Source organism: Diachasmimorpha longicaudata, chromosome 18, assembly GCF_034640455.1.
Source record: "Diachasmimorpha longicaudata isolate KC_UGA_2023 chromosome 18, iyDiaLong2, whole genome shotgun sequence".
NCBI classification, from domain to species: Eukaryota; Metazoa; Arthropoda; class Insecta; order Hymenoptera; family Braconidae; genus Diachasmimorpha; species Diachasmimorpha longicaudata.
Genome location: NC_087242.1, coordinates 656,532 through 675,680, shown reverse-complemented (window position 1 = coordinate 675,680; position 19,149 = coordinate 656,532). Strand labels below are relative to the sequence as shown.

General features: G+C 41.3%; 2 protein-coding genes across 2 annotated transcripts in view; both read left to right on the top strand.

The window, feature by feature from the left end:
* The window catches only part of LOC135170878 (uncharacterized), a 371,576-nt gene that overhangs the window by 90,468 nt on the left and 261,959 nt on the right, over positions 1 to 19,149 (top strand). The gene's annotated exons all lie outside the window — the stretch shown is intronic.
* Positions 13,094 to 13,495, top strand: LOC135170763 (uncharacterized). Its single transcript, XM_064136821.1, has 2 exons — positions 13,094 to 13,176; positions 13,234 to 13,495. The coding sequence occupies exons 1-2, from the start codon at positions 13,094 to 13,096 to the stop codon at positions 13,493 to 13,495; spliced, it is 345 nt and encodes a 114-aa protein (XP_063992891.1).

The following is a 19,149-nucleotide window of genomic DNA, read 5'->3' as shown; positions in this document are numbered from 1 at the left end:
CCCCGAACACCGGCCAATTTATATTCACATATAATACCACAAGTGCTTCAAAATTATAGAATATTTCCCTCTAGGTTCCCTGCATACAAATGAAGTCGTCAAGTTTTTCAGGAAAAATCACTCGTGCTTCGCACTCGTGATTTTTTAGCCTGAAAAACTTGACTCCTTCATTTGTTTGCAACGAATCTAGAGGGAAATATTCTATAATTTCGAAGCTCGAGTGGTATTCAGGGGATTATTTTTCCTATCCAAATTTCGGCCAAGAGAATTGTGCCATGACATGAAAAGAGGTTTATTTGGTTAGGTGTCGGTTGTTTATCAAAATTATCAAAAAATTATCGCTGATATTCGAGGTAGGCTATACAAAATATCAACAAATGGTGCAATTCTATTGGCTGAAATTTGGGTGGGAAAAATAATCAGTAGTAATACCTCAAGCGCTTCAAGATTATTGGATATTTCGGAGAGTTTCGTTGCATAGCAATAAGGGGGATAAGTTTTGCCGATTAAAAATCCCGAGCACGAAGCGCGAGGGTTTTTCTGCAACGCTTGTCCCGATCGGTGCTACGCAGGAAAACTGGAAAGAAATATCCGATTAATTTTTAAGGTGGAGGGGTATTTGCCTAGATTATTTTTTTCATCCCAATTTCAACCAATCAAATCGTGGCATTTCCCGTCAGGTGGCACAAGTAAGAGAGTTTTACTACTGATTATTTTTTTCATCCCAATTTCAACCAATCAAATGGTGGCATTTCCCGTCACGTGGTACAAGTGAACGGTTTTACTTCAGATATTTTTCGGATATTTCCCTGTTTGTTGCTAAGCAATGAAAATATCCGATAAACAAATTGTTCGCGTTTAAAACCTCAAAGCTGTCATTAGAAAACATCAAGTTCAACGATTTTACCTCGACATGAGCAGATTTGGAGGAGAATCCTTGGAGATTATTGATCAAAGAATTAAAAAAAATCTTCCCATCAATACGGTGAAGCCAAAAGCCACAATTTGGAAACAATTCTCTGCATTTTGTGCAGACAGAAAATATACGCTGGAAGTCACAACGAGTGAAAAATTATGTGATATTTTAAAAGATTGGGCTTATAATATGAAAAAAACTAATGGTGAGGATTATAAAGAAAATGTAGTGAAAACAATGTGGAATCAGACCGCAAAAATGGTTCAAGAAAAGTACTCCAAGGAGTTTGAGAGAGAGATCGATCCTTTCAAGAGTACAGTGTTCCAATCAGCTCGGGACGCCAGGAATGCTAAGAGACGTGTACTCCAGTCTAATCCTGATAAAAGAACAACTAGTGCAACAGCTTTTAATAAGAGTGACCTTGAAGCTATGATGAATGTTTGGGATGAAGATACACCAGAAGGATTGCAGAGGAAAGTTTTTATTATTATTTCGGTGGAATTGGCTTGGAGAGGGGGTGAAGGAGTATCAAGTATGGTGCATCATTTCAGAGAGGAGCTAAAGAACGATGGTTCACTCACGGGGCGGATTGAGTATAATCCTGTCTTTACGAAAACAACCCAAGGTGGAGACAAAAAATGCGCCAATAGCAAGTGGCTAATCCAAAATAAGGATAATCCTCAAAATTGTCCAGTCAGATTGCTGAGGAAATTTTTTTCAAAAAGAGGAAGTAATAAAACCCCTGACAGATTATTTTTGACAGCAAACCACAATTGGGAGGAAAAATCAAACACGAGGTGGTATAAAGACGTGCCTGTTGGAATAAATTTGATTGGAAGATGGATTAATGATTTAGCTAAAAGAGCAGGACTTGATATCGACCACAAAAAAATCACAAATCACTCCAGTAGAGCAACTGCTGTATCCACTTTGGCAATGTGGGGCATTGGAGAACAGCAGATCATCAAAATAACTGGTCATTCAAATGCTAACTCCATAAAACCATATCTGCAACTCCATCAAGAGCACCACGAAAATATTTTGAATAAAATGAGACAAGATCCACCCAGAGTCCATCCCACGCCATTCGCAGACTCGACCAATCCCCACCTTCTAACTAAATCTAATCCCCTCGGACCCAATATCGTGTATAATAATTGCACTTTTAATTGCACGAATTATCATGCTAGTTCATAAGATATTCTGGTTGTAAAAATTGAAAGTTGAGATTTCCTAATAAAACCGTTTTACTTATACCATATGACGTGAAATTCCACACATTTAACTGCTTGAAATTAGAATGAAAAAAATAATCCAGCCAAATACCCCTCGACCTTCAAAATTAATCGGATATTTCCCTCCAGTTTCCCTTCGTAGCACCGATCGGGATAAGTTTCGCAGAAAAACCCTCGCGCTTCGCGCTCGGGTTTTTTAACCTGTGACACTTATCCCTATCGTTGCTACGCAACGAAACTCTCGGGAAATATCCGATAATTTTGAAGGTCTTGGGGTATTACTACTGATTATTTTTCACACCCAAATTTCAGCCAATAGAATTGCACCATTTGTTGATATTTTGTATAGCCTACCTCGAATATCAGCGATAATTTTTTGAATATTTTGGTAAACAAACGACACTTAACCAAATAAACCTCTTTTCATGTCATGGCACAATTCTCTTGGCCGAAATTTGGATAGGAAAAATAATCCCCTGAATACCACTCGAGCTTCAAAATTATAGAATATTTCCCTCTAGGTTCCCTGCATACAAATGAAGTCGTCAAGTTTTTCAGGAAAAATCACTCGTGCTTCGCACTCGTGATTTTTTAGCCTGAAAAACTTGACTCCTTCATTTGTTTGCAACGAATCTATCGAGAAATATTCGATAATTTTGAAGCATTTGTGGTATTATATGTGATTATTTTTCCCATCCAAATTTCAGCCAATAGAATTGCACCATTTGTTGATATTTTATGTAGCCTACCTCGAATTTCAGCGATTATTTTTCCCATCCAAATCTTGGCCAATAGGATTGCACCATTCGACGTTATTTTGTATAGCCAACACGGTATTTCAGCGGAAATTCTTGGAAATTTCACTGGAAATTTTACATGTTGCCTATATAAAAAAAACAAATGATGAAGTAACCCTCAATTGTATCTGTCAGATTAAATGGCAATTCGTTGAAAATTATGTCTCATGGTGCAATTCTATCGGCCAACATTTGGATGGAAAAAATAATCCCCCGAATACCACTCGAACTTCGAAATTATCTGATATTTCCCTCAAGGTTCCCTACAACAATCTGCCCGTGGTTTTATTACTTGCTCTTTTTGAAAGGAATTTCCGCAGCAATCTGACTGGACAATTTTGAGGGTTATCTTTATTTTGGATTAGCCCCTTGCTATTGGCGCATTTTTTTTTTCTGCACCTTGGATTGTCTTCGTGAAGATAGGATCGAGATACGCGGGAGCGTATCGGCCAAGTACATATTTCGAAACCTCCAACAAATCAGGCCGAGTGCTCCCAAGTATCTATACACGAGCCAACTACCTCTTCCACTACCTTCAAGACTAATTTCCGTAATTGAGTGAAAACACGGCAATTTAAAGCAAAAATAAACTTTGTTACATTAACTAAATCGCATATGCTATTTTCATTGATTTCAATCCTCTCCCAATTGAACGCTCAATTAAGAAGATTCGCGCATAGCAACGGTTTTTTTCACATATTTTCCGCGGTACGATTATCTCAGAAACTGAAGCTGTCAGATTTTTGTTTGAAATCTGACAGCATCTGTTTCCTACGGGCGCGCCGTGGTCGCTTAGCAATCAGTGTCGCACACGAATAATGAGAGGCGAAATTGCGCTGAGAAGAGATAACTTTTCCCTGGCAATTTAAATGTGGTTCGCGCTTTTTTCGATCAGTGCGAGATTAGAAAAATTGTTTATTTTCAGTGAGAAACGAAAAAATAGAAATGCATAATTTGCCGTCTCATGGCGGTTGACACCTAACCCTTTTCTTATTTTTTTCTCTTGGTTCATTCACCCCTGGAAATAAACAATTTTTCTAAAAAAACGATCTTTACGGCAGCCAAAAGTATAAAATGTATTTTCACAATATAGTTTTCCAAAACAAGAGATGCTTTAAAAATAATTAACGAAAATGTCTCGGAAAAATGTGAAATAAATTAATTAATTGTTGATTGTCCATACATATGTTTCCATACATATGTTATGTTATGTTTATGTTTTCTCAAAACATATGTATGGACATATGTGATTTCACGTAGCGATTATTAGATTTTAATAAATTGGAAGCCAGGTTAATTAACAAAAATGTACGATATAAGTAAGAGCAGTTTTTATTTCTTGAGGAATATATGTTCACACTTCGAGAGCAGTCGACGAACTAACAAACGAATTGGAAAATCTTAAAAACCAAAGCATCGTCATCATGGTTTCTTTCTTCCAATGAACAATGATTTCGTTCTTTTATTCTATAAACATAAACTGGAGGTTTCGGCGCAAGACCATGCAGACGGCCTCTCCAGGAAACAATGTTTTTGCTATTTTCAAGAGCGATTATTTTTGGGCGCAAAATACAAGTGGCAAGTGTCCCCAAAAGAGACAAGAAGATGTATAACTCCCAATATCCCAAAAAAATTCAAATCAAATCGGCTTTATAAAATCATCTGCCTTTATTGTGCATTGCATTCAATTCGTAACCTCAAACAGGCTTAATATGAAATTTTGAAAATTTTATTCTAGTTCTAATTTTTTTTTCCAAAAAAAAGCATAACTCGCCAAATTAAATGATCAATTTCTCTTAAATTTTGATATATTAATCGAAAACCTGGAAAATGAATTAATACATAAATTTCAAATTCAAGTAGTTGATTGGAACACTATTCGCTCACTCATGAATCAAAACTTATATTATAGAACAATGCATTGACTAGAAAGATATATACCGTATATTCAATAGTCCTTATTCCAAATGCATAATTGAAGGAACGGAGCAAATCGAAGTAATAGTAAGACTCTCTCATTCGATAGTAGCTTGGGTAGTATAAGTGTGAAATCGCTTGCCCATTTTGAAAAAATGCTTGACATCCCCCCAAAAACAAAAACACGAAATGTTTACCCCTTTCGATTTGAGTCGAGTATTCGATTTGACTGCCATATTATTTGTAGGATATTATGGGACTCGTCTGAGTCAAGACATTCATGGAGACATCAAAACGATTTATGGACTCCTATCATCACCAGCTTTCTCCACTGGTAAATTCAATGAGCTTGGCATTTTTTTTTATTTGTGTATTTTTTTCAAATTTCCATAATCGTGGCTTCAATTTTCAAGTAATTGTTGTTTTAAGTTTTTTTTTCCATTTTTTTTTCAAGTGAACAACATCGAAATATGTGCTTGGCGAATTTTTTTACAAACACATTTTTTGCTTTTGTTTTTGGGGGGATTATATATAATCCTTCCGATGAGTGAACCATCGTTATTTAGCTCCTCTCTTAAATGATGCACCATAGCTGATCCTCCGTCACCCCTTCTCTGATCCACTTCCAACGAAATAATAATAAAAACTTTCCTCTGCAATCTTTCTCGTATATCTTCATCCCAAACATTCATCCTTGCTTCAAGGTCATTCTTATCCAAAGCTGTTGCACTGGTTGTTCTTTTATCAGGATTGAAGTGGAGTACACGTCTCTTAGCATTCCTGGCGTCCCGAGCTGATTGGGACACTGAACTCTTGAAAGGATCGATCTCCCTCTCAAACTGCTTGCAATACTTGACTTGAACCATTTTTGCGGTGTGATTCCGCATTGTATTCGCCACATTTTCTTTATAATTCTCGCCATTAGTTTTCTTCATGTTTTAAGCCCAGCCTGTTAAAATATTACATAGTTTTTCACTCGTAGTTCTGGCTTGCATTGTACATTTTCTGTCTGCACATAATACAGAGAATCGTTTCTAAATCGTAGCTTTTGCACCGTATTATTAGGAACATTTTTTTTTATTTTTTGACCAACACTGTCCAAGGATTCTCCTCCAAATCGGCTCATGTCGAGGTAAAGTCTTTGAACTGAATTTTTTCTGATGACAGTTTTGGGATTGGAAACGCGTACAAATTGTTTATCGGATATTTTCATTGCTTAGCAACGAACAACGAAATATTCGAAAAATATCCGAAGTAAAACTGTTTTACTTGTACTACGTGATGGGAAAGGCCACCATTTGATGGGTTGAAATTGGGATGAAGAAGATTATCTCTAATATAACTCGAGAACACTTCCAGCTTTGGAAAACAAGGCGGGCACTAACAGGAATCGGACGGATTGCGATAATCCATGGTTCCGCCAAGAAATAGTTGACAACTCGGGAGGGGGTGTCTACTAAATATTTTTTTGGGTAATCCGGAGTACCCGCTGCAAGGAAAAATTATGATCGATGTAGTGTAGGGATGGGTCGTGTCATTTCCAGCTGTTCCTTGGCGGCTGCCATTGACCCGATGCTGTTGCCGAGTTTGACGGAAACGCGGTTCCGCCAGATAGCAGAGATTTTAGAGGAATGTTTTGTATGGGCATTTCTTGGGGGTCGATGTCGTTTAGTTACAAAATCACAGGGTGTTTTATGGGCCCGTAGGGGGTGTAATGGCGGTTAAAATCGCCCGTGCTGGACCCCGCGGACCATCAAGCGAACTTGGTATAGGGAGTGAGATCTGCCTTTGGGGGCAAAGGGGTTTCAATAACAATACCAAATGAGGTTGAGATTCCAGAATGAGTCCGTGTGTCCAAATGGGAGTTGCGGAACGTTCGGTAGGGGGGTCGTGTAGTTTGGAAACCCGTTGCCGGGGCTGAGTCGTGGAATGGGCGGGGAAGGGATGGCTGGGACTCCTAAATGTTTGGGAAGTTTTGATAGTGGCGAGACTCAGGTGTTTGCTTATCTGTTCCATGACTGTGTGGACTCTCAGTCGTAATTGTTTAATTTATTTTTGTTTCGGTGCGTGTTTCTGTCGTGTGCAGCGCCAGGGAGGGTGGACCGGTGCTCAGCGTACGACAGGATGAAGCTCCGTATCGCACAGAGAAGCGCATTGCCGACAGTTACTGGCGCGAAGAGGACTGGTTCGTGCGAAGGATTCTGAGCAGCGACGAGGGTTCTTTCTGTGGATCCTTTATTGCAAGAGAGAGCAGCACGCTACCAAGCCAAGAAAGACATTCCAAACAGAATAGATACAGTAGAAATAGACTCCGCAAATCCGCGCGTAAATGATAACAGTCGCCCGATTAGCGCCATGGAGGATATAAAGGCAGGGATCCGAAATCTCTGGACGAGTAGGTTCGAGTGGGCTCAAACCAGGAGGAACGTCTTTGCGTTCTTCTCCGATACTGCGGCGCGCCTCACCGCCAAGTGGATCGAGTGAGACCATCGTTCACGCAGTTCCTGATGGGACATGGGCCGTTTTGGTCCTATTTTCAAGACCGGTGCTTTGCTCAATCAAGCAACTGCGAGTGCGACCGGGCTGAACTCACAGTCCAGCATTTCGTGATGGACTGTCCGATATATGCGCCACAGCGGGAGTGCATCACGGATGTTCGCTGGGTGACACAATTTCACACGCGAACAGTTGGAAGGGCGAGTAATCTTAAATTAATTGGAACATAGATCACTTATTCACTGAATTTTTATTCTAAGATTTTTATTACACTTAGTGCAATATGTAAAAATGAACTTAAATTTGGACATGAACCGCGGAGAATAATATATTCGACCTGTTCTCAATGAACTTGGATACCAGACTAAAACAACCTTAAAAATTTGGAAAATATTTCGGCAAATTCAAGAAAAGGAGAGAGAGGTTTGAGGATTAAACTGCAGGTGATTTATGATGGCCGATGGAAACTATTTCCAGGGAAAATATTCTGATGGGGGCAAGAAACATTATGAGAGGGACGGAAATGTATTTGGCTATGATTTTATGATGGGAAAATCCCAATGGGGAATCCCCAGATATACTAACACCCTCAACTAACATTCCGCGACGGAACAGCGGATATAATCGGGAACCTCCTAAGCTGAATCCTTGGTAGTAGGAAAAACCGCGCCAAGTACGTTGGCCGCGGCGTTCTTTTTGAACATTTTATTTCGACCAAATATCAGGCGTTTTTGGCGTAAATGTTGTATTCCGAGTAGTGGCTTCGTAAATAAGGCAGTGTATTTATACTTGCTTGGCTTTTTTTTATCATTTTTTTAAACCAGTGAAGTTAACGAAACCGTGCAAGAAACCAATACATTGAAATGTGGACTTGGCCATTTTTGTCAAAAATTATTTTTGATTTTTATGAGATTTTTAATATTTTGCCAAATAGATTTCAAGTTTTTTCACCTAAATGAATTTTTATATTAATGTTAAGAAGTTTTTAGCTAATTGTATTTTTTTTGGAACCCGTACGAGAGCTGGAGTGACGATGAGTGAGCGGGTGTTGGGGGTAGGATTGAAGGATGAAGGGTTGTCCAAACCGGATTTCAATCTCGAAACCCAAGCGCCTTTCCTTGTCAAGCTATCCACACGTGGAGTACTTTCAACTTTTTAAAGTATTTTCATAGGCTAATTGTAGCTGTCGGTACATGCCCCTGTTGGTTAGGTTTACTGATGTGTTCATGGACAGTTGACATGTATCGGCTATGTTTAATATTTTACCAAATATATTTCAAGTTTTTTCACTTAAATGGATTTTTATACTAATGTTAAGAAGTCTCTAGCTCACTGTATTTTTTTTATGCGACATATATACGTCTCGAAGATTCTTCTAACTTTTTATGCCTTATTCCTCATCCCGGTAGCTTATTCTAATTTTGACGGCAGATGTTGGTACTCCTTGGGGTTTCTTCGAGTTAGGTATAGGAAGAACAAATCATTTTAATAAAATAGGAAAGTAGATAAGACGAAGACAATGGGAAAAAGGAACGCAGAGGAATTACTTCAGACATTTTCTAAGGTTCATTATTTTATTTTCAAAATCATTACAAACTTCTAGTCTTCGTTGAAGACATGGTTTTCTTACATTAAATAAACAGTATTTTTCTCTATTACATAGTTAATATTTGATATTTTCAAGGGCTTTCTGCCAAAGCTCGGATGGTGAGATCGTTGTCGGCCATGTTGATAAACTGAAAAAACGAGGGAGGATGCATTCACATACACTTCACTGCACTGTACACTGTTGTCTAGGGTCTCTAGATCGCCACCGTCTTACTAGCGAATAACCAATCACGATTATGTATTTCACTACAGTACACTACACTGCGCGCTGCCAACTGAGCGGCTCAAGTGTAACCCGTTAGTTGATGGACATAATACAAACTCGAGAAATGTGCATGATAGCTCGTTGCTATGCGCATATTTTCGTTAATATTCAATGAAGAAACCGATAATTGGATCAGTGGAAGGCTGATACGCGATTTATGTTATGTAACTACGGCCAGTTTTCATCTAAATTATCGCAAAAGTTTATTAACTAAGAAAAAAGGACTGAAGCCAGAGGAAGGGGAAGTTGTGTGGTGTATAGATACTTGGTAGCTTTCGGCGATCTTTCGCGTATGAACCGTGTACTTGGCCGATACGCTACCGCGTATCTTGATATTATCTGACATCGTAAGTCCTCCTGTGCTTTGTGAAATGTCTTTGGCGATATTCGACAAGTCATTAGAACAGCAATTACGTTCATCGCGAAATGAAAGTGAAATGTATCTTTTTCTTTTTAGGGGTCCTGTGAACAGCGTATCCTCAGCAGACCGTTCAATACTTATTCTGCAAATGTTCCAAAAATGCTCATGAATGCTTAGCGTCTCGTTTGTAAGTTAAAGGTCACAAGCAGTCACCTTCACAATTTCACCATCCGATGTCGACAAACCCTGCTGTAAGCTGGTACTAGTACACGACATGGCGAATGACGAAATGTTCGGTCCCATATTCTGTCCAATTTCACACGAGATGAAGAACTAAATTTCGTTCATCGATCAAAAAATGATTGCTGATAAGGTGGCACTCTATCACAAATGAACATAACTAGCTGTAAATTGAGACAAAACTACGTATATTTTTTCGATAATCTTCACACCCCATCATGACCGTTTGAAATGATGCTGAGTTCCTCACGTAAGAACTAGGAATAACGAATACAAATGAATATCCGTACGAATTTAAGATATTCGATGAGTGATCATGGCAATACAGTTTTCAAAATCGATCTGGTCTTCTGGACGAACACTGTTCGAAGAACTAGTAGGTTTGGAGACAGTCAGGAGGACGAGTAGGGCAATCGTGAGAAGGGGGTGGTGAAAAATGAGAGGGACTGGGAGATTTCACGAGGAGACAATTTACCGTTTTGAGATTTAACAATGGTCACTTTATTTAAAAGAGCGTTAATGAGAACAATACTGAGATTTAGTTTATTGAGCGGTCATGATGAGTTAATATGTTTTGTAACCTTGGCCTTGCGGAATTGGTTACCAATTGATTCCTCTCGGCCGGATTACTAATAATTTAAGAATTTGTCTCCTTCGATATACTAATGTTGAAGGAGAAGGCCTGTATAAATGATGATTGAAATGGGGGTAAAGAAAATAATACGAACTCGGGTGAAATTCGGATTCACTAATAGATTTAATCAAAAAACTCAATAGTTATCTTATAATGGTTCTCTTACCAAAAATAGGTCCCGGCCTTATTTTAACAATCTCGAGGGAGGGGGGTTAGGCCAATCAGCCTGCGACACACGCTTGATTTGATATGATAGAAACAGGAGAAACTTCTAATTTTATTTGCGAAAAATGCGTGGGAAGAATTTACGGCAACAATTAATTAATCTTTATTCAAAAAAGAACTAAATTGGGTAGAGATACAAATTATCAGGGGGAGTTAATGAAAAGAGAAGGCTTACCGTTGGGGAGAGATTATATTCTGGGGTACTCGGGATTAATGTTTTTTTTTTAATATCGTTTTGGGGCTGGAAGAAAATAAGAGGGGGGCACTCACAGTGTCAATGGAGGATCCTCCAACTTCTGGATGGTTCTCACGGGGTGGTACGGGATGATTATCTTGGAGATGGCCGATGTCCTTTGTCCGTCGTCTCCTAGGGTTTTTATGGGATGATAATTTGAAGGTGGCAGTACGCAGATTTCTCCACCACTTTGCTGCTCTCGTTCGGATCCTGTGTTCCAGATTCCTCGTTCTCTCCAATTCTTCTCTTCAACCTTTTCACCGTCTTTACTTCACCAATACTATTATTTCTGTTTTCTTTTATGATTGGCTACTCTTTATTCTACTTTGCCGTGGCTTGCTTAATGGCTGATCCCACGCGTTGTGTGGCGTCAGACGTATTCGTCACGTCGTACTCTATGGTCTTTTTGATGAAGGGGGAATGTATTGTCTAATAAGTTGTCCGGCAAACGGCACGCGGGTCGTTGAGTTCGTAATATCCGGAAGGGGGGTAACATTATCGCACTGTAAGTGCTATGGTGAAGGGTTAGAGGGGGGGAATCTACTGGGGAATATGGACGCCAACTGCTGCAATAGAAAAATTAACTAGCCATCCAGTGGCGTATTTTTACGGGGTGGGGGAAGGGCGAAAAATCTGCCTCGTCACAGTTTATGAGAAAAACCCTGAGACTATACCGAACTGGAAGAACACTGTGAGATCACACACGGCGCTGGTCAGTTTAGGAGATCCACATGGAGAGTGATGGATGAAGGGGGTCACGGACGACAATTGGCCTAGATCATATTACGTGACCTATTCCGCAACATTTAGCACGTCTTTCCGGGATCGAGACGTCCAGGAAGTGGCGCCTCAACCTTCAAATATTTGAGTTAGGCCCTGGTAACACTGGATTGTTATGATCCAGTGGCCATACGATCGGCGAGTCGTGGCGGGGGGAAGGGAGGGTCCGGACTTTAGCAGGATTTCCAACAAACACCAAACATAACACTATGGTTTTCAGAGCACGTGATGCCTGGTTAGCATTATCACGGGCAACGATAGTCAGAGTCAATGAGTATAGGGTTACATATGAGGTTTCTTCTTACTATCTACTATCCGAAAATTTTGTAAATGGCTCTTGGATGCAAGACAAAACATCGAAATGGCAAATTTGAAAACTAAATGCATCTGTCACCAACTGTAAAACACAGTAAAGTCACGCTCAGTGGTTGGTGAAAGAGTTACACATGGATGTCTTTCAATATCAATGTATAGAGTATCGATGAGTTGGTGAAAGAATCAGACACTCTCATTAGAGGATTGTGTAATTAAAATTACAATATTGGTAGTGATCAGAGTGGTAATAAGTATGAAGAGTATATATTTGAGGGCTCAGTGGTTCGGATCCCACTTAAAAATGTAGGTCCACTCGTGTTCTCACATGAGGATGCGAGGATAAATAAACACCACAGCCAAATTGATAGTATGAATGTGGAAAAACCTAAAACAGCAAAAGAGCAAGCCGATGAATGAGAGTAAACAAATGCTGGTATGCAATTGCGAGGTACAGCATAGTCGAAAGCTTAGTGACGCTTGCCTCCTAAGCATCACTACGTCAAGCTTTCGACTATGCTGTACCTCGCAATTGCATACCAGCATTTGCTTTGTCTCATTCATCGGCTTGCTCTTTTGCTATTTTGAGTCTTTTCACATTCATACTATCAATTTGGCTGTGGTGTTTATTTATCCTCGTATCCTCATGTGAGAACACGAGTGGACCTACATTTTTAAGTGGGATCCGAACCACTGAACTCAACTCACAATAGCTTACACCCGCCAGAAATATTGGATCATCGGAGGACGAGGAACGGTACGCGCGTATATTTTACGCTGCGTCATTTGCACCAGGCACCGAGCAAGAAGGGCGCAGCAACAGATGGGCCAGCTACCAGCCGTAAGAATATCACCGACGAGAGCGTTTCTCCACACGGGAGTGGACTACGCAGGACCCCTTCCCATCCTCAAATGGCGACCCACAAACGCTCAACCCTCACGGATACATATTGCAGTATTTGTGTGTTTTAGTACATCAGCAGTCCATTTGGAGTTGGTTACCAGGGGAACAGTAGAGGGATTCATCGGAGCCTATAAGTGATTCACCGGGAGGAGAGGGATCCCAAAGGTCATGTACAGTGACAACGCCACAACGTTCACCGGAACGTCCAAGGTCCTCAACAAACTCTACAATCAGCAGACCGGAGAAAATCAGCAAATCCAAGCTGCCCTCGCCGCGAATGGGACCCAGTGAAGCTTTTCACCACCTAGAGCCCCCCGTTTCGGTGGAAAATGGGAGGCGGCCTTTAAATCGACGATACATCACCTGAAGAGAGTGCTCGGGCCATCGACATACACCTACGAGGAACTCAATAGCGTCCCAATAGCGAACTCCAGGCCAATCACTCCAATGTCGGTTGACCCAGAGGACCTACAAGCGCTCACCCCAGGACACTTTCTGATCGGTGAGCCTCTGCAACTAGTTCCAAGGACATCACTAGTCAACGAGACTGCTATCAAGCTGCAGAGATGACTAGTGATGGCTCGCCGACTCGCCGATCGTAAGTGCCAATACCAAATACTGGGCGGTCAACATGACGTTTTCCTCCCTGCGCGGGTATCTGCACCTCTCTTAGAGGATCACGCGGAATACAACTGTCATAGGCATTGCTTGTAGCGGGGCATTTATCTACAGGGTCCCCCTTATGATTCTGCTGGGGGTGCACCAGCATGTTTTGGGGGTGATTTGGAACCGAAAAGTCCTTTTCCACTTTTCGCTCGGACGCACCCCTATCGAGATATGGGGGTGAAAAGAACAGCCAATGGGGCGCGAGCATTGCGCGGCTCTACGTCCGTTTGCCGCGGGTAAGCGGTGTGCATGCTTCCCCTTCTCCACGGACGGACGTTCCATTCCGCTAGTGAGAGGAAGAGAGAAAATTATCTTTTTATTAATAAACGTGTGTTAATATTATCAACTTTGTACTGTAAATCCTTTAACTGATCCATACCACATAGATGATGTACTTGAAAAACCCGATGAACTTATACGTTCCTTATAAAATCTCGAAACGCCCAATTCTAATTTTTCGATAGGGACTTTAAACACAACTGATAGATACGGACTGCTGTGAGTGTGCAGCTCCAAGTTTCCGTAACGAACTGAATGCTTTGCGGTTGTTCTACGTGAACTGGCCCCGAATTCCAATGCCGCCAAGGTCGCCCGAAATTTCTCGATTGTTCTGATGCTAAACGTGGTGATTTTCCGTTTACATTTCAAACAATATCCCTGAGAAGGACTGGTTCCCATTTATCCTACCAGGGAAGAAGGGAAAGGAGCAAGTGATTTGGTGAATTCATCTTTGTGAAAATCATCTCAAAGAACCGTTCACTTTATGGAGATGTTTGGGCATCTTCTCTTCTTACTGTTCTACGTTCTTTCCATGCGTCGTGTGACTGCGGTGAGTGTTGCATGGATTATTTTGCTCTAAATTCCCAACTACACTTCGATGACTGTAGGTCAGTTGTGGTTCGCCAGAAAGTTCTTGATTTTCGAGGGGGCCACTTCATCTTCTTTGGTGTAGCTAGAACTTTGATTTACGAAAATCGACTCTACAGTTCATGAGTTCCTCCGATTTTCCTAACAGGTTCTCTTAGTTCTCTATCAAAATTCAAATAAACATAAAGTTATGAAAATTTGCTGCCAAAATACAATTGAATACTATTGATCGTAAACTTACTTGATCTTTGAATATCAACAACTAATTTGTCTCGCTGTTTTGCTTTATGGATCAATAAATTTTCGCCATTAATAGTAAACAGTGTTAATTCTGAAAAAAATATTTCCTGCATATTTTCGGCTAATTATGTTGCCCTAGCTGAAATATCTATTCAAGAAAGAACTATTCATTCGATTTGGAATTAGGGCTTTTGGACGTGAGTGAGAGTCGGCGATTGTACGGCAAGAGTGATGCAATATAGAAGGGAATTTATTACTCAAATGTCGTGGTCCGTATTAAACAATGAAAAATAGGGTGCCTATGGAGTCAGTTATTAGTGGCATTTCGGTTATACAGGGTGTCCCAGAATTGAACCTCCAGACTTTAAACTTAAGTTGGAGGTGAAATTCTGGATCGAAAAGTCCTGAGCGACTTTTTGATCAGACGCACCCTCTTCAACTTATTCAGGGTTGAAGTTGGACGAATCAGGAGCGTGGGATAACCGCTCGCACGACGGTGAGGAAAACATGCGAGTGTGGTGGTGTCCCCACCATACCGTACTACTCCCCTGCGGAGGCAGAAAGAGATGACTGGCGGCGGTGGGTAAGAGGAAGGGGAGGGAAATGAAAAAAATGAACACCCAAAAAAAAAAAATCAGCGATTAATCATTTTTTTTCTCCTTCGCTGAAAGAAACAATGAAAATCTCCTACAGGGCCTATGGGGCTTTAGAAAATTAAATCGCCGGGTTTTTTTTCCAGCGCTGTAATTTTCAACGCTGTTTTTTTCTCCTTTTCGATCAGATTAAGAGATGTAATGGGCCTCAATCGATGGGGAATTTATTCCTCCATCGAATGCCCTTGGTTTCATCCCTTGGCATTAATTAGGGAGAAGTAAATAATTGTTATGTAGCGGGTGGGTGTTCATTTTTTCACCCCCCCCCCCCTTCCTCTTACCCACCGCCACCAGTCATCTCTTTCTGCCGCCGCAGGGGAGTAGTACGGTATGGTGGGGACACCACCACACTCGCATGTTTTCCTCACCGTCGTGCGAGCGGTTATCCCACGCCCCTGATTCGTCCAACTTCAACCCTGAATAAGTTGAAGAGGGTACGTCTGCTCAAAAAGTCGCTCAGGACTTTTCGATCCAGAATTTCACCCCCAACTTAAGTTTAAAGTCTGGACGTTCAATTCTGGGACACCCTGTATATTCGTCGTGTGTTGTAATTTCTGTTTCAACATATTTTCAATTCCGAATAATAGGTGCCACTTTCGTGTCCACGTATTCTCTGGATTACGAAACAGAAATATTATGGAATTTTGGGACATAACAAATGATTGGCAGAGAAAACGAGCCATGGTGGTCCATTCCACTGGAGTATATGTCGATGCAATTCTTCTGGTCCTAATCCCTGTCAGGCACAGACCGCTGGGGGTTCCACTGATGCAAGCCATTCTTCTTCGGATATGGCCTCTTAGATTTTAAAACCACGGTTTGGACGGTTTCTTGTCAGCGGGATTTGATCCATGCTAGTGCCACCAGGGCGTCCATCTAGAGAGAGGTGGTGGATTGGGCTATCCCCAGTTGTTTGGTGACGTACGATCGGAGGTCCAGCAACAACCCTGCTGCTGTTAACTCGATTCTGGGGATCGTCATTCGCTTCAGTGGGCCAAGGCGTGTTTTTGCCGATACCAAAGAATTGACTGGATCGGTTCCTGGTTTGGCTATTCAGAGATAAGGTACCACCCCTGTGGCGAGGTAGCAAGCATCCGCGAGGTCGAGAACTTGCATCACGCAGTCGATTTAGAGCCACCAACGAACTGTGATAAGATTGACATGTCCATAATTGTTTTCGCCTTAATGCTGAATTCCAATGAGTCAAAAATTCAGACGGTTTCCGATAGGATGAGCCGTTTGACTGGTGGTCCAAGCAGAGAAGATCTGGGGTTTGATTTTGAAATTGTCTTTCTGTGAATTACAACAGAGTCCGAGCAACTTGATGACCTGCTCCTTTACTTTAACCCTCGATGAAGATGATAAAGGTGACAGTCTAGGTCGGATGATACCCTCTGGCTAATTACTCGGCTATTCCTGCAGCGAGAAGTTACCCGCCTTCGAGTCCTCCATAAGCTCAATGAAAATTCCTTTCGTCTCTCCTGGTGAATCCGTTTCTCCATAGATATCGCCTATATATCTGCCTTTGGAAAGCGTGAGCATCCCACCGTGCAATACCACTAACAGTTGTCCACCGAGAACAGCTGAAGAACTCGTAGAACGAGTCTGGCCGCAAGTATCTGTGGTGAACTGGAATGTGATGATGTGTGTGTGGTGATTCGTATTTCATTGGAGGACACACAGACGATTCTAGCCATCTAATTCAATCTTGATTTACCGTAAGATTATGACAATGTCCGTGTTGAAGACATACTTGTGCCTTCTTAGTCAAGGGAGTTCGTCTGGAGAATCTTCTTGAAGTGTCCCTCCAGCAGGGAAAGTATTATTGAGAAACGTCCGGTGGAGGGAATTTTGACCTGCAAAATACATCCTGCAGCTTGGTCGTTACGCTACCTATACGTTGAATTACCGGATAAAGCATACAGTAAGCTGAAAATGATTCCCAGATGTGCACTACTCACTGTATGTGTCCAAGATCTTCATACTCATGGATTAATTCTCGGTACAGCTTCCTGTAGGTGGAGTTTTTTTCGAGTTAATACCTAGATGGTGAAGCTACCGAAGAGTTATACCATATTTTTTTTGACAATTAATAACAATAATAGTATAACTAGTCCGATTCACATTAAAATAATAAGTCTCGTACTGCCGGAGGACGTGAAGTTGCCGCACTTTTTCGAGTCGAGTATTGAGAAAGTATGCAGTCATGATATTTATCACAGAAAATTAGAATAAAATTCACAACTTTGATAGAAGGTTTTCGGTGAAGCTTCACTGAGGAGTTCATGGTAGTCTGAGAACTTAGATGCATCTCTCTCTGTTAGATGGCGGAACCGTTCGTGGATCCCACTCACCATTAGTTGCATCATGTCGGAAGACAGATTTGAGTTTCATTGGTCATGAGGTCAATTTTTTGTGATATTTTGGGTTACTTGGCAGCCGGCCTATGGGGCTCGACTTTCGGTAGGTGGTCAAGTTCCTTGTTCGGGAACCCTTCTCCCACTGTCTTTCCATCTTGGTGCCGGTGACGTTCAACAGCCACTCGATTTAGGTTGTTCTCCTCCTTCGGGTGGTGCTTCGTTTCTTCCGAGCTGTCCTCTGCCATGGTAAGTTGTGTTTTCCATTGAGTTACCACTGATAAACTGACCATGTAGGACGGTCTGCCACCGCCATTCCTAAGGTCCGCAGTAGGGATAATGGAAATTCGCGAGTTTGAGACTGTACGATTTCTCGAGCGCACATGTCTCTTCAAGATGGATGTTTATGGTTCGATGAGATGCTGCCTTGCCGCTGTAACTAAACTAACGACAATGGGCTCTAATCGTGGGCAATAATTGCTACACCAAAATTCGCAAATTCCGGAGGGTGGGAATTGTGTGAGTGGTCGAGGGAACCCCATTATCCATGTGATTTACGCCACACGTTTTGTTTTGGTTGGGTTCCCTTCTCATCTTTCCCCGTAAAACACTCCCGATGCGACTCCAAGGACCAATGTTTGGAATTAGAGTTTTCAGACGTCATTGGGACTTGGTGTTTCCATAGGTAAGTGATTGAATATGGGTAGAAAATTATAATTTAAATATCATGCACATTATTAAGATATAGAAAATATACTGAATGTACGCTAACTCACTCATGGTTTTTCTGTAGTATGAGCACTGAGTGAAAATTACGGGACCATGTTTTATCATAACGGCGGGTGGTGCAGTGGAGAAAACGCAGCCGCGAATGTAGGACGTCGTAACGATGAATGGTGAGTAAGGTGCCAGAGGGTCCCGAAGTCTCGTCGGTGACTAGCGATCAATCGCATTTGACCGGCGAGGCCTACTGTCACCTATAGCTGGATTTAAATCCAGAAGCATCCATTTATAACAACGTACTAATGAATAAACTCGTGAAATAATGAATGCAATGAAAATAAGGGAGAAGTTCGATGATCTTTCTCAAATCAAATTTTTCTCCCGCTTTGATAGTTTATAGGTGCATGGTGCATAATTTCGAAACGCTGATGACAACCATGCTCCCTTTTGACACTCAATGCGTTAACATGAGAACACCCTTACCAGGGTATGCTTTTCGGAAACCTCGCATGGCTTTTTGATCTACCTTACGTACATGATATCAAACACTTAGGCCGTTACCCACTGTCATGGGGGGGTGTAGAAATTGAGGGTAATTTCGATTGAGAAATCACCACTCACTAACAAATGTAATTGAATAATCAATCACAGTAGATTTGAATGCGTTAAATAAAATACAAAAGTAAAGGTAGGAAAGTGATCCGAAGTTATGGGATGA

Bases quoted from the DNA above. Each gene is read 5' to 3' on its own strand.
- LOC135170763 (XM_064136821.1), top strand. From the start codon at position 13,094: ATGTACAGTGACAACGCCACAACGTTCACCGGAACGTCCAAGGTCCTC. The intron at 13,177-13,233 runs GCAAATCCAAGC...TTCACCACCTAG, and splicing joins CAGCAGACCGGAGAAAATCA to AGCCCCCCGTTTCGGTGGAA.